The sequence below is a fragment of the Solenopsis invicta genome, chromosome 16 (assembly GCF_016802725.1).
Source record: "Solenopsis invicta isolate M01_SB chromosome 16, UNIL_Sinv_3.0, whole genome shotgun sequence".
NCBI classification, from domain to species: domain Eukaryota; kingdom Metazoa; phylum Arthropoda; class Insecta; order Hymenoptera; family Formicidae; genus Solenopsis; species Solenopsis invicta.
The window spans coordinates 24,850,827-24,864,300 of record NC_052679.1 but is presented as its reverse complement, the minus strand read 5'-3'; the positions used below and the strand labels follow the sequence as shown (position 1 = coordinate 24,864,300).

The 13,474-nt window shown below is 33.2% G+C and overlaps 2 protein-coding genes across 6 annotated transcripts; one reads left to right on the top strand and one right to left on the bottom strand.

Moving 5' to 3' along the window:
* Window positions 1–618: 618 nt before the first annotated feature.
* Window positions 619–4,843, bottom strand: LOC105194404 (ralA-binding protein 1). 3 transcript variants are annotated; one of them, XM_011159292.3, is made up of 9 exons: window positions 4,689–4,843; window positions 4,371–4,509; window positions 3,642–3,895; window positions 2,894–3,155; window positions 2,631–2,811; window positions 2,100–2,414; window positions 1,647–2,025; window positions 1,127–1,374; window positions 619–903 (listed from the first exon to the last, which is right to left on the bottom strand). In XM_011159292.3, the coding sequence occupies exons 1-9, from the start codon at window positions 4,771–4,773 to the stop codon at window positions 802–804; spliced, it is 1,965 nt and encodes a 654-aa protein (XP_011157594.1). In that variant the 5' UTR covers window positions 4,774–4,843; the 3' UTR covers window positions 619–801. The 3 variants fall into 3 exon arrangements, with proteins under 3 accessions (XP_011157594.1, XP_011157595.1, XP_039315054.1); XM_011159293.3 differs by having other exon boundaries at window positions 3,642–3,883; XM_039459120.1 differs by lacking the exons at window positions 4,371–4,509; window positions 4,689–4,843 and adding an exon at window positions 3,945–4,356.
* Window positions 4,844–6,947: 2,104 nt separating this feature from the next.
* LOC105193873 (glucose dehydrogenase [FAD, quinone]) lies at window positions 6,948–12,742 on the top strand. 3 transcript variants are annotated; one of them, XM_026135181.2, is made up of 6 exons: window positions 6,948–8,153; window positions 8,477–9,075; window positions 9,908–10,263; window positions 10,596–10,958; window positions 11,274–11,644; window positions 11,960–12,742. In XM_026135181.2, exons 2-6 carry the CDS (start codon window positions 8,489–8,491, stop codon window positions 12,311–12,313), a joined length of 2,031 nt encoding a protein of 676 aa, XP_025990966.2. In that variant the 5' UTR covers window positions 6,948–8,153; window positions 8,477–8,488; the 3' UTR covers window positions 12,314–12,742. The 3 variants fall into 3 exon arrangements, with proteins under 3 accessions (XP_025990966.2, XP_039314393.1, XP_039314392.1); XM_039458459.1 differs by having other exon boundaries at window positions 6,948–8,380; XM_039458458.1 differs by having other exon boundaries at window positions 6,948–9,075.
* Window positions 12,743–13,474: the final 732 nt, after the last annotated feature.

Sequence of the window (13,474 nt, the reverse complement as noted above, 5' to 3'; positions counted from 1 at the left end):
GATAAGAGTATATTGATACATAATGCGCAAATTTGAAGTTTATAAGCAAAATATAACTCACGAATAGACGATATGTATGGCAGAGTATGATATATAGTAAAATCACGCTTGGTTGTTTCTGCGAAGATTTTCTGTTTTATTTCTGTTTATTTTCTTCAGCTTTAGTCTCGAGCAATCCTCTTTTCACTTATTTTCCGATTTATTGCTTATCTGCTTGTTTAACGTAAGAATAACTTTTTTCTTTTATTTTCTTTTATCTTCGGAGTGACTTGTCTTTTATGCGAAGGGATAGTAAAACGCTGTTACAACTTCAGGATGTGTGAAGTGCGTTCTAAACTCGATGTATTGATTTAACTTACCGAATTGTCTGAAATTTTATCAGCGTAATATATGATAATAATATGTTAATGTTTTTGCTGACGTGTTGACATATGAGATATTATATACAAATAGAGAGAGAATTCCTATTATAATATATTACTTTTTTTTACTGTGAGGAAGAATTCTCTTATGTTTATCTTATTTCAATATTTGAAAAATACCACTCCTGCCTCCCTCTTTACACATACGTTAGGTGTTCAATGAAGAAACTCGAATTATAAAAATACACTATAAAAGTTTCGGCTGCATTTTGTATATTTTATTACTTCACGGAAGGATCGAACGAGTTAATGGTACATGTGATAATTATAACATGTTATAAACTATATATGGTCATTATGTGCAAAAACGTAATGTCAGATCATATCTTTATAGCGTAGAGATATTGTGATTCTGATGCGATCGCTAGGAGATCTGTGGTCAAGTTTTGGCCATTAGTTGATGCACTGCCAGTTGTACACGCAGCTCCACACACGCGTCCTTCTCCTCGATAATACTACGTATTAACGTCGTCATCTTCTTCTGCAGAGTAAGGTATAAATATAAAGAATAAATATTCTGTAGGAATTCTTCAGGATAGTGATTATGTAACTTTTTCCCTAAGGTGAAAATGTGAAAAGTAAAAAATTTCTCCAATAATTTCAATGGCAACATTTTTTACTTTTTACCTTAGGGAAAAGTTAATGTCGCTACTACGTACAAATGTACAAAAGTAGAATAAGATAATTAATATGAAGAAACGTACCTCGAGTAATTGATTCTCTTTAACTAGCTGTATCATGGCCGTCATTTCGGCTTCATTAGGAGAGTATGTCCTCTCCTTGAGCTTCTTCTTTTCTTCTTTCGCGCCACGCTCCGTCAACATTTCCATCAATCGTTTAATCTCATTTCTCTCTTGATTGATGCGAGATTTCAATAACGCTTGCATATTCAAAAGTTCCTCGTGAATCAGCCTTTCTCGCAATTTGTCTATGACATCTTCCTCTTCAGATTCTGCATATAAATTAACGATGTGCTAGTAGGATCACCGCATCAGTCAACGAACAAATAAAAACAACTTAATGTAATTATATTTTTAAGTAAAACAAATGATACTTTAATTAAGTCTGTATAAAAATTAGATCTAAAAAATATTAGTTCGCAAATTATTTTAAGATTTTAATTTTTTTAATTTATTTACTGATGATTGTTCGGCGGCTACTACAATGATCCCGTTTATAGCTTCAGAAAGTATTAGAAATTACAGCCTATTAATTATCACGTACCATTTACTTTGTCATTCGGAGTTACGTTTTCAGACTCTTGTGGTGTTACTGTTGCGGCCTCAACTGCGGAATCGACTGCATCTTTCTCTTGTATGTTTGTTACACTTTGCTCATTTTGCGTAGCGTTCGCAGTGGTACCTGTCGAGTAAGAACACTTCTGCTTCGCCTCTTCTATATTGTGTAGTTTGTTGTCTTTCTTTATCAACGTCGAGTTCGTTGACAGTTGAGTGTCACCTGATATTGCTTGTCCGGAATCTTCATCTATAGCTTTTGGCTTCTGCGAGGTAGATTCTATTGGAATATTATCAGTTGATTTTATTTCTTCATCGATACTTTTCTGCGTAGCGCCTTCCAATTTTTGAACAGTCTTACATTTTCTCTGCAAAGTATAATTTATTGTGTTAATACTCTCCTTACTCAATATAATTATTTAAAACATTTTTGTAACTGTACCTTCAATTGCGTTATCATCCGTTGTACCTCCCACAATTGTTCCTCACGAGATTTCGTTACAAAACCAGCATTCATCTGCATGTGAATTTGAGAAAGTAACGACTCTTGTTTGGATAATTCCGCAGCTATACCCTCTACGGAATCTGGCAGATTGGTACTACCAGATGATAATGGTGGCACATACTTTGTCAATTGTACATTTGGAAACAAAGCCTTGCAGTGGAACAACAAAGCTAGTAGCAATCTGTGACTCATTTGCAGAACTGGACTTAACGTCATCGAGATTGTTTGTGCGTTCATTTTTGTTGTTTTTTCCTAGAGAATAAAATTCAGTATCAACTAACTGGAAAATACATATTGAAAAAATAATATTTTAAACTGATGTGACAAATTTGTGCTATTCCAATTTTTATTTTTAATAAAATAAAAAAAAACTTAAGATTAAATTGAGAAATTTTCAAAAAGATCTAAAGACTTAAAGCTTTTTATCCGACGACCTTTTGAATCAAATTAGTAACATTTTGAACATACTCGCGCCGTGACATTGTCCAAGTGTAACGTGACCCATGCCAGGAGAATTCTGTTGCATTCTGTCAACTGCTGCGTCAGCTGAGCCAACTGCGCTTCCCGCTGCGCGACATCCTTGGTCGAAGCGGCCTGCTCGAAACGTGTTATCGTTTCGGTGTTCTCCAGCACGGACTCTGGCAGCTCTCTACATCACCACAATGCGCACTTTTTCGTTTGATCTTAAAGCACATGGTGAGAAAGAGAATAGAATTCGCAGGTATACAAACCTAAGAAAGAGTATCAATAAGCTCGTAGCTACCGTGGGTTCAAACTCGGATATATTCACTGGCTCCTGGTTATTGTACAATTTTTTCAAGTGTTGAACTTTTGACTTCACCCCAGGGACTTTGTACAAACCTTCCACGTTCATCCCATGCTCTTCCACGTAATCAATACAGTCTCTCACCACTAAGGGTAACTTGACTCCGTCGTGACAACAACTCCTCTCGACCGCTAGATGAAGACTAACACCAAAAATTGGTTGTTCCTCTGCAGAATATATAAAAGTATATACATAGAAATACATCCATACATATAAAAAATATTGAACTAGTCAAGATATATTAATTGTATTGATATAAATTACATTACCATCCAAAAATTCTGCAAGAATTGTAGAATGACAAATTTTGGGATATAAAATTTTGGAATATTTCAATATTCACATATATGAAGAATTTTAAAATGTAAACTTTCTGAATATTTTTGAAAAAAAAATCTTCCAACTCATAAAAAATGAGAATTTTCTGATAAATTATAAAATTATATAAAAATGCTACAAAATTATATGAAGAATTAAAAAATTTTTATCAAATATTCTCTTAATAAAAAAATGTTAGTAGTTTGCTTTAGGATTCCCATAAGCTCAACATTTAGAAAATTAGGAAGAAAATTAAAAAGTGACTAGTCTTTGAAATTCTTAATTAAAGAAGACAAAATGAGTAAAAACTTTTAAGTAATAGTGTGCAATCTTACCACCAATATCTAATCCTTCATGTTTTCCTTTTTTCCGATCTTTTAATTTTTGCTTAGATTTATCTTTATCCTTGTCTTTCCGTTTTTCTTTATCTATATCCTTTTCATCCTTTTCCTTCTTCTTTTTATCCTTCTCTTTCTCAGCATCTTTTTCTTTTGATTCTTTCTCGCGTGATTTCTCTCGTTTCTCCTTTTTAGATGGAAATTTAAAGGCTTTGGTCTTTTTTGATTTTGAAGGACTTCTGTGTAATAAACTACATATCAACCTTAATATTATGCAAGAGATAAAAAAATTAAAATTACCTCAAAAGCAATTTGCGATCAATTATCATTTTGTATGTATGTAATAAAGACTCTTACAATAAAATAAATGTTCACTGAGCAAATCAGAATTAATATAAGCAATAGTATCAAGTCATAAACATTTGAAACAAGACTGTTTTCCATTTAAAAGTAAATTTACAAATTATTTAGAAATCAAGTTTAATGATGCAAGAGAAAACCAGTGTGGTACAAACAAAAAATGTAGAACAATAATAGATGGATGGTCATCAATTTTAATTATCAAGCGTTAGTTAATAGTATAGCCTCATTCATAAACCTCTGATAAATATTAGATAAAAGGATCCGTTAATCGTGTGTTACATTAACACCTGCATGTTACTCGAGATGTCAAGTAGTAATAAATAAAAGAGACAGAAATAACATAGGTTTCGATAAAAACATTACTTGGTTTCTTGATCCTCATCCGGCGAACTCTCACCCTCTAACGTCGCGTAACCTCTGTCCTTTCTGTCCTTCTTGTCCTTACGCTTTCCACCCAAAAGTTCCTTCTTGGAATGCTTGTCATGACTGCCTTCGTCACTAACTGCAGAATAAAAATCACTGTTGCAATACAGTTATCTCTGGCAGTAAAATAACAGCTAGAAAAGTAAATATGTAACAACTGTAATTTTTGACAGATAACATAACCTCTCTTTCTCTCACACATACACAATATCTAACCGTTTAAAACGCAAATATAACAAGACGATATCTATTACATACAATCACTTTCATTGCTTTTCCTCGCTGATTCGGACGCGTACAATCCAGGAAATTCCTTCTCAACATCAGGACTCTCGAAATCCATTCTCCCTTAATTTACGTTTATTTGACACACAATTTGCCTGTGCGTGTCAACTCGAAACATCAATCTCGTTCGAGATATTTCGATAGATATAAATCGATACCTCGCATTCTCGAACTAGTTAAAATTTCATCTACGAAATTGCGCGTCAATGAAGTTAAGCAAATAAATAAATAAAAGGTCTAAAAAATATTAAAAAATAAAAACATTTTAAAATATAAAACAAAAAATAACACATTAATTAAAACAGGAGCAATTAAAAATTTTTATACTATATAACTGTGATGTAATTAGAAATTCTTTGATTCTTTTTAGTTTATGTAATGTGAGGTTTTAATTTAGATCAACCTTCTAGTTGTTTCTAAGTAAAATTTTTTGTAAATAAAACCGCGTTTCTTAACTATTAATTCTTTCAATATTTTATATGTCGAGTTTCAAAAAATCGGTATCTATATAGAACTATTAATCCTCATAACAAAAATTATATAATTAAATTAATTAAAGCTTTCTAGTATCCGGAAAAAAATTTTTTATATATAATTATATATAATATTGTCGCTGAGGGTTAAAAGATATTGATTATTAACAAAAAATTTGTCAGTAATGTCCGCCAGTGTTGATACACTGTAATAAAAGCAATGCCAATAAGGGCTAAGACTTTTACACTAATCTAATATTTTATAAGTTGTTGAAAATAGTATTATATTAGTTCTAAAATATACTTTTTTGTTATATAATTAATGCAAACATAAATTGTATTGTAATATGATTAGATATATCTATGTGTGTGTTTTAATTTTATGTAGTTAATTAAAAAATGGATTATTTATTTGTATGTTTATGAATGTGTGTCTTAATGTGATTCGGGTAACTTAGTAGTTTTTATAAGTTCAATTTGATTATAAAATTTTATTTAAAATTTGCAACAGAATAATGCAATTATATATATATATATATATATATATATGTGTGTGTGTGTGTGTGTGTGTGTGTGTGTGTGTGTGTGTGTGTGTGTGTGTGTGTGTGTGTGTGTGTGTATAAAGTAATATTGAAATTAAGTTTAAAAGATATTGGTAAATTAAATGTTAAACAATAAATACGTAATAAAAAATTATTGTTATTATTAATATATTTTATGCATCAGACTTTTTAAAATACACATTACTTTTTATTCTCATTTGTTGCCATCTTTTCAATATTATTACTTTTGTACATATTAAAACAGCATTATTTTGAAAAACAATTTTGTGTGTACACATTATTTTCTATCATTTTTATTTTTATTAAAATTACATTGTTTCACAAAATTATTTTCTTAGAACAGACACGTGTATTTGCGTCTTTTTCATTTTTTTAAATTAATTTTTAACTGTATTTACTGAAACTTGAACTCATTGAAAGTTCAGATTTGTTTTATTAGCGATATTTCTGAGTACTCGTTGTATAACACTATACGTGTTATCTTCTCCACGCGGCAGAGGTGTATGCAGATGCTCCATGGACGGAGCGCATTTCGTAATTCCATATATGTGGGTCATACGGGACTGGTTTCGTTAAGATTTTAGATTGTGCGCCTTTGGTATTTTCGCGTTTAATCAGTTACCACATCTTGATCAATGATTTATCTAATATCTTTATAAAAATCTTTTCTACATCTAAATAGAGAGATAATGATAGATTTAAGCATTAGCTATCGTGAATATAAATTGCAGTACATCTTTAAAATGTTAACTTGATATTTTATTGTAATTTATGTTTTATACGTATATTTTATCAAATACATTTTTTTTCCATTTTAAACATTCCTTTCTTTTATATTACATAAAAATAGTTGCCAATCACATTAGTTTCATTATTTCTTTTTTTTAGCAAAATATTTTATCAGAATGTTTTTTTTATTTCAAAATCTATTTATATGATAAAAACTAACAAATCTTAAATAAAATAATATATGAATAACATGTTATTTACAACTTTTATAAAAAAATTTTATCAGTACAAATTAATATGTAGTATAAATAAATATCGGTACGCCTGATTCTTACATCTAAAATTTTTATTATCATAGCTTTAAGTATTAAATTTTAACGTCGAAAAATGTTACATTTACATCAATCATAGTATTGCATGGTTTTGCTAAAGTATTCAAAAATTTGATCAGATACAACTCTGAAAGTAATTTTGGACTATTCTTAGATATTTAAGTAAAATACTGTTCTTTCCGTATCTATGTACAATGCAGTTTTGTAATGCAAAGGAAAATCATTAGCGAAAGTGGTGCAAGAAGTTTGACCATCGTTCTAATTGCAATAGCATGCCAGGTTTTTGTATGAGTGTTAAAAGTGGTTGGCCTTGCTAATTTTTTTCTCTCATCCAATTTTGTAGATAGCCACGGAGGTTCGGTTCGATTTATTTCAGTGTTCGAGGAACTCTCGCGGGATAAACATGATTCTTCCAATCATCCGTCAATGTTGTAATTTTTTTAACTAAAGTGCAATTTGTGCCTTTGAAAAATTACTTCAAGAGAAAGTATCACGTTTATCTACGTGTCGCAAACATTCTTTACTAACCGTTAAATCAAAAAAAGGGCATGTGCGCGCGTATTCGAAGGTAATAAAAAATATAAGTACCGAGTAGTTGAGTAATGAGAGAAAAGATATATTCAGCATGTGCGTATGTGGATGAGCTCATGAAAAAGAACACACGTAGAAAAAATTCTGCGGACGCGTTACGACTGCTCAGGATGCCTTCGGAGATTGCTTCTCGGTAAAAGTGTGATGATAATTAAGTTACACGACCTACGATAAGTGCGCATTCTCGATATGGAATCGTTATGAGAGTTCGATGCGTTCGAACTATGAACCCGTGTTCTTTCGCAAATATCGATACATGGAGTGTGGAATGCATGCAGGAGACGCGATCGTTCAGCGGCACCATTATTTCGAGATTTTTAACCGCTGATTAACATTCGCTTCTCGCAATCTTACTTTGTATGACTTGCGTTGCGCTACCTTGACCGTAAGATCCATAGCTGACGTAATCGACCCTGCAGTGCTATGCAGATATAATATGATTATTTTCGAAGCAGCGTCAAAAGCTACAGAGTTGATCGTTAGCATCGCATTACGGAGAGTAAGATGCGGCTGAGTACCACATATAGTGCATCAGGAATTGTCGATTGTTGTTTATTAATCATAAAGTGTTAATTAATCATAAAGATTTACGATCGAGGATACGTAAATTGTATTTCGTGAATTGTGGCTTATTTGAGGTGTAGACATCGTAATTATCATACATCGAAGCTGTATTGAAAACATGGAGTCTCAAAATATATCGAGATCTGCAATGGAAAGGCTGTATTACATCGCGAGCATGCAATTGTAGTAAGTTAATTAAGTAAATTGCAATAAATTCTGCTAACCCCAAAAAATAATTAAAGGAAGATTCAGCAATCACGTATTTAAATTGATTATCGAGATAATTGATAATCTAAATATAAGCTCATTCAAGATGAATAAGATTTCATAGAGACCTATCTCAATTTGACTGATAATGTCAAGGTCTCCCCATGCAGCTTTCTAAAGAGAAAAATCAATAAGATCAACGTTAAGTAAGTGGTTAATAGAATGTAAATAAAACGTATTAAAGAGACTAACCACTGCAATACGAAGGAGAAGATTAACGAAGATTCATTTCTCATTGTAAGATCGGATTCACGATGCTGAAGTTCTGCCTGACAGTCTTGTTCCTGGGGCACGTCGGCGGGATCCTGCCGCCGGCTGTTCTCGAAACGATACACCACTTCCTCGCGGGATATTCACAGCCGAACGACCTGGTGCAGGACGAGGATGTGACATCCGGGCGACATTACCTATCTTTCGACTTTATCGTGATCGGCGCCGGCTCCGCCGGGTCCGTGCTCGCGAATCGCCTGACCGAGAATCCCGACTGGAATATCCTTTTGCTCGAACAGGGCAGGGACGAGACCTTCCTCACGGATATACCCTTTCTGGCGTCGACCCTTCACATTACGGACTACGCCCGTATGTACAAGAGCGAGCCGCGGCCGCAAGACGCAAATGGCAACGGTGGGTTTTGTCTTTCGATGATCGACGGCCGTTGCAACATAATATCTGGTAGAGCGGTCGGAGGTACCTCGGTGGTGAACTTCATGATCTACTCGAGGGGCACGAGGGCCGATTACGACGGCTGGGCGATGCTCGGGAATCCCGGGTGGAGCTACAAGGATGTGCTGCCCTATTTCATCAGGTCCGAGAGGTGCAAGCTGATTGATAAAGACGTAAGGTGCGCGATGAGATCGCGATGAGAGGCGAGAGCTCAGTGTGTTATTTATTCTACTTCTTGCCGAAGATCTTCTCGATTGCTTTGATTCATGTAATTTTTATTGTATTATAATATTCATGCATGGAGAGAACAATTTCACTGCAGTATCTAAAAATTTAGTTAAATACTACAGTAAACAACATTTTGCATTTGTGGTCGATCTTTGTTAAAATTTTTTGTTGAATTTTTAACATAGTTTTAATTTAAAATAATTTACTAGTGTTAATTTAACATAATGTGATTGTGTTATTTAAATATTTTGTGTTAAATTGATATTCAACACTTCTTAGTAGTAATACAATTTATAGATAAACGAACAAATAACTTGAAAATAATGCAGCTTTGAAATGTAAATCCTGAGATGAATAAAACTGTGTACGTGTCGACATATTATAAATGATTTTGATGAAGAAATATGCTTCGAATGTTAATATATTTCTTCAGTAAAATTAACATTTATAATATATCTACACGTATATACACAGTTCTTTGTTAGCATTTCTTTGTATTAATTTTTTTGCACTATATATATGTGTTATTTTTTAACACATTTATTTTGTGTTAAATTAAGAAAAAAAAGTGGATAAATCGTTTAAATTGGACGTGTAAAATGTGTTATATGTTATATTTAATATATATAAAATTTTTTACTATGCACATCAGAAAATAATTTCATGTTGAGTCATAAAAATAATTATGCACAGATATACAATAATATAGAGATATAAAATAATTAAGCGATAATGCTACATTCTTTCTCATACTTCATCTCGCGTGATTTTTCCTTTGTCAGATATCATGGATACGACGGATATCTGGATGTTACGACTCCTCCTTACGCCACTCCTCTAAGGGAATGTTTCTTGAAGGCTGGCCAAGAGCTCGGTTACGATCTTATAGATTACAACAGCGATAGGTCCGTCGGTTTCTCAACCGTGCAAGCGACTATGCGAAACGGTCATAGAGTCAGCGCCAACAAGGCTTTCCTCAGGCCGATTCGCAACAGAGAAAATTTTCATCTGTCCAAACTTTCGACGGTGACAAAAATTATTGTTGATCCAAAAACAAAAAGAGCCAAAGGCGTTCAATTCATTAGGGGCCGTAAAACATATTTCGTCTCTGCTACTAAGGAGATTATACTTTGCGCAGGTGGGCATTTAAATATCGTTACAAAATATAAATATGTAACAAATATGCGTTTAATAGTTTTCAAAAACGCTTCGATTATTATGAAAATTCAAATCTCTCATTATTTTAAAAACATAAAAATTATTAAGCCATGCAACTAGTTGAATTATTAAACCTTTTTTATCATAATCACATCTCTGATTTATAAACGTGTTTTAGAGAACACAATTTGTTTGAAACTAAAGGTTTTTTTTTAACAGAAAATATAAAATTGTTCTAATTTAATTTATTTATATGTATATAGTAATAAACTTTTTAAATTGAGATTTTATCTAATATTGCCGATTGCATAGGTACTTTGGGCTCACCACAATTACTCATGCTCTCCGGAATAGGACCAAAGGATCATTTGAATTCATTGGGCATCGATGTAATTGAGGATCTTCCAGTGGGATTTAATTTTCAAGACCACGTGAGCATGTCAGCTTTAACGTTTCTAGTCAACGAGAGCATAACTATCGTCGAGCCACGTTTAGGTTCGAATCCAGCTGAGTTCCTGAAGTATCTGAGAGACGGGAATGGTCCTTTAACGATACCTGGGGGCGCTGAAGCGTTAGCTTTTATTAACACCAAGGCTAATAATTATATGAAAAAAAGACAGAGGGAAAAGTCAAAATTTAAATATATTCAGCGTATAAATACACACAAGCAGTACGGTAAGAGCATTTTAACATCAACACAAAGTTGAAATTTTTTGAGCAAATTTAAAAAGATTAATTCTTTTTTCCTAATGAGAGCTAAAATATTCATTTTTTTAATACAAATTAATTGTTTTTATACTAAACTTAAAAGTTTATAATAACAATAATATACTTAAAATACTATATATATATATATATATATATATATATATATATATATTTATAAAATAATTATTGATTTTTTGCTTTTGCCAAATTGTAATATGCCTTTTGTAATTTCAAGCTCAGTTTTGGCTTTGACGAAAGTCACATTATGAATCACTTTTACAGCTGTTCCCAACATAACTTCCATCACCGTAAATCGTAACGTCTTCAAGACATATCTTCATGCTTATAACATGAGCAAGATGTTAGAGGACGATCATCCCAACATCGAGTTTGTATTAGGCTCAAGCTCGATAGCTAGCGAGGTTTCCGGCATCTATCGCAATATGCTGGGATTAACGAAGGATTTTTATGAAGCAGTTTACCACGATTACAAGAGCTTCGACAGCTTCATGATCGTACCTGTGCTTCTGCGACCCAAGAGTCGTGGTAGGCTTACCTTGAGAAGCAGCGATCTACTGGACTCACCGATCGTGGATTTCAATTATTACGATCACGAGGATGATCTGAATACAATGGTGCAAGCTATAAAGATTGTAAGAAAAGAGTCTTTATGCATTAATGTAATTTACATTTATCTTACAACTTTTTAAATTTATTTTACGTTATGTTGTATTGTACGTTCTTATTTTGTCAACTGGAATTATATTTCCAATTCTATAACTAAAACATCTTTCACTCTTTTGTCGTTCTCTAGATTTATCTTGTAACTTTTCTTTACCAACTTTATATTGCGTTGCATTCTCTCGTTATCTTATACATTTAGAAGTGTTCCATATGTAATTACAGCATTATTCACTCTTTTAACGTTCTCCAATTTTTTAATACGTTCTTTTTATCGCTTGTCGCAGGCGATTGAAATAGCTTCCACGAAGGCGTTCAAGCGTTTCAACACTAGGTTGCTGCCGGTACCGTTCCCGGGTTGCAAGCACGTCGCTTTTAAGAGCGACGCATACTGGGCCTGCACCGCCCGTCACGTGTCGACGAATCTGGGTCACTACGTGGGTACGTGCAAGATGAGCACCCGGAGGAATTCGGGGGTGGTGGATCACAAGTTGCGGGTGCACGGGATCGACGGTCTCAGGGTCGTGGATGTCAGCGTGATGCCGACCATAATCGCTGGTCACACGACCGCACCGGCGTACATGATCGCCGAGAAGGCCAGCGACATGATCAAGGAGGACTGGAAAGGTTCCGCTTCGTGAAACGTGTGGGAAGCGGGTGGAAGGAAGTAGAGATGCTACGACATGCGAAACGTGGGATGCGTGATCGCGAAAGGACGAAGAGTGTGTGATGAAGAGGAGTATCTTTTCTGGATTCGCAGAAGCAATAGAGAAAACATTGATGCTTGTGCGCCATAGAAATTCTTAAAACTTAAAAAAAAGAAGACTTAAAGAGAAATGAAAGAGAATATAAAATGATAAAGGGCGTTACGTATAAATTATAGAATACAGTAATGTTTTGTTATTATACAAATAAAACACAATTGTATGTAATTATTACGATGATTATGTGTGCAGAGATTGAATTTTACTCACTTGTACCTTAGTCAATAACTAACAATTGTACAGTCGAAAAATAAATAAAGATATAATCTAAAGGTATGATAAGTCAATCCTAAAATAAAATGTTTTAGAAATATTTTGTGGACTTTGTATCTTCATCTTTCTAATATTTTCCGTATATAATTTTAATTATAAAATTTTTATTAAGTAATTATTAATAAATGTTAGTATAAAATGTTAATTTTATAAAAGGATATTATTAAATGTTATAATATTTAACAGGTCTATGGCCCTAGAAAACTGTACACGGGCTTACCGTTCGAAAAATGCAAGTTTTACAAAAAAGTGTTTCAGATAAAGTTATAGGGTATAAAATGGCCTATCTTCTGATGATACCAGTTTGACCTCGAAGGATCATGCCAAAGCGTGAGAGACAAATAAATTTTTTAAAATAGTGTGCCTTATTTTTTATTACAGAATCTAATAGGTGGTCTCAGGAGCTGTTCAAAACACTATAATATAGTTATTTTTTCTTAAGTACTTTCCGAGTTGCAGTTTACACGTTAGGCTTCATTTTCTATATAATAATAATGAATATCAATCATACGAGTCAGGCGCGGTAAACGGTGCGCAAATAAAGATAATGACAATCACATAGATTTCACAAGAATTTAATAATAAATGCCGCGAACGTTTCGGCTCTAGTTTTGAACCATCCTCAGCGCAAATGCATCAAAAAATAAGTTAGATTACGTTTCATCTGTAGTGAGGTTGAGGGCTTTCTCGTCGAGAAGTGACATACATTACGAGTTATTTGGCTCGAAAAAGTGTACAAGCTCAAACTCAATTCTTATGAAATAT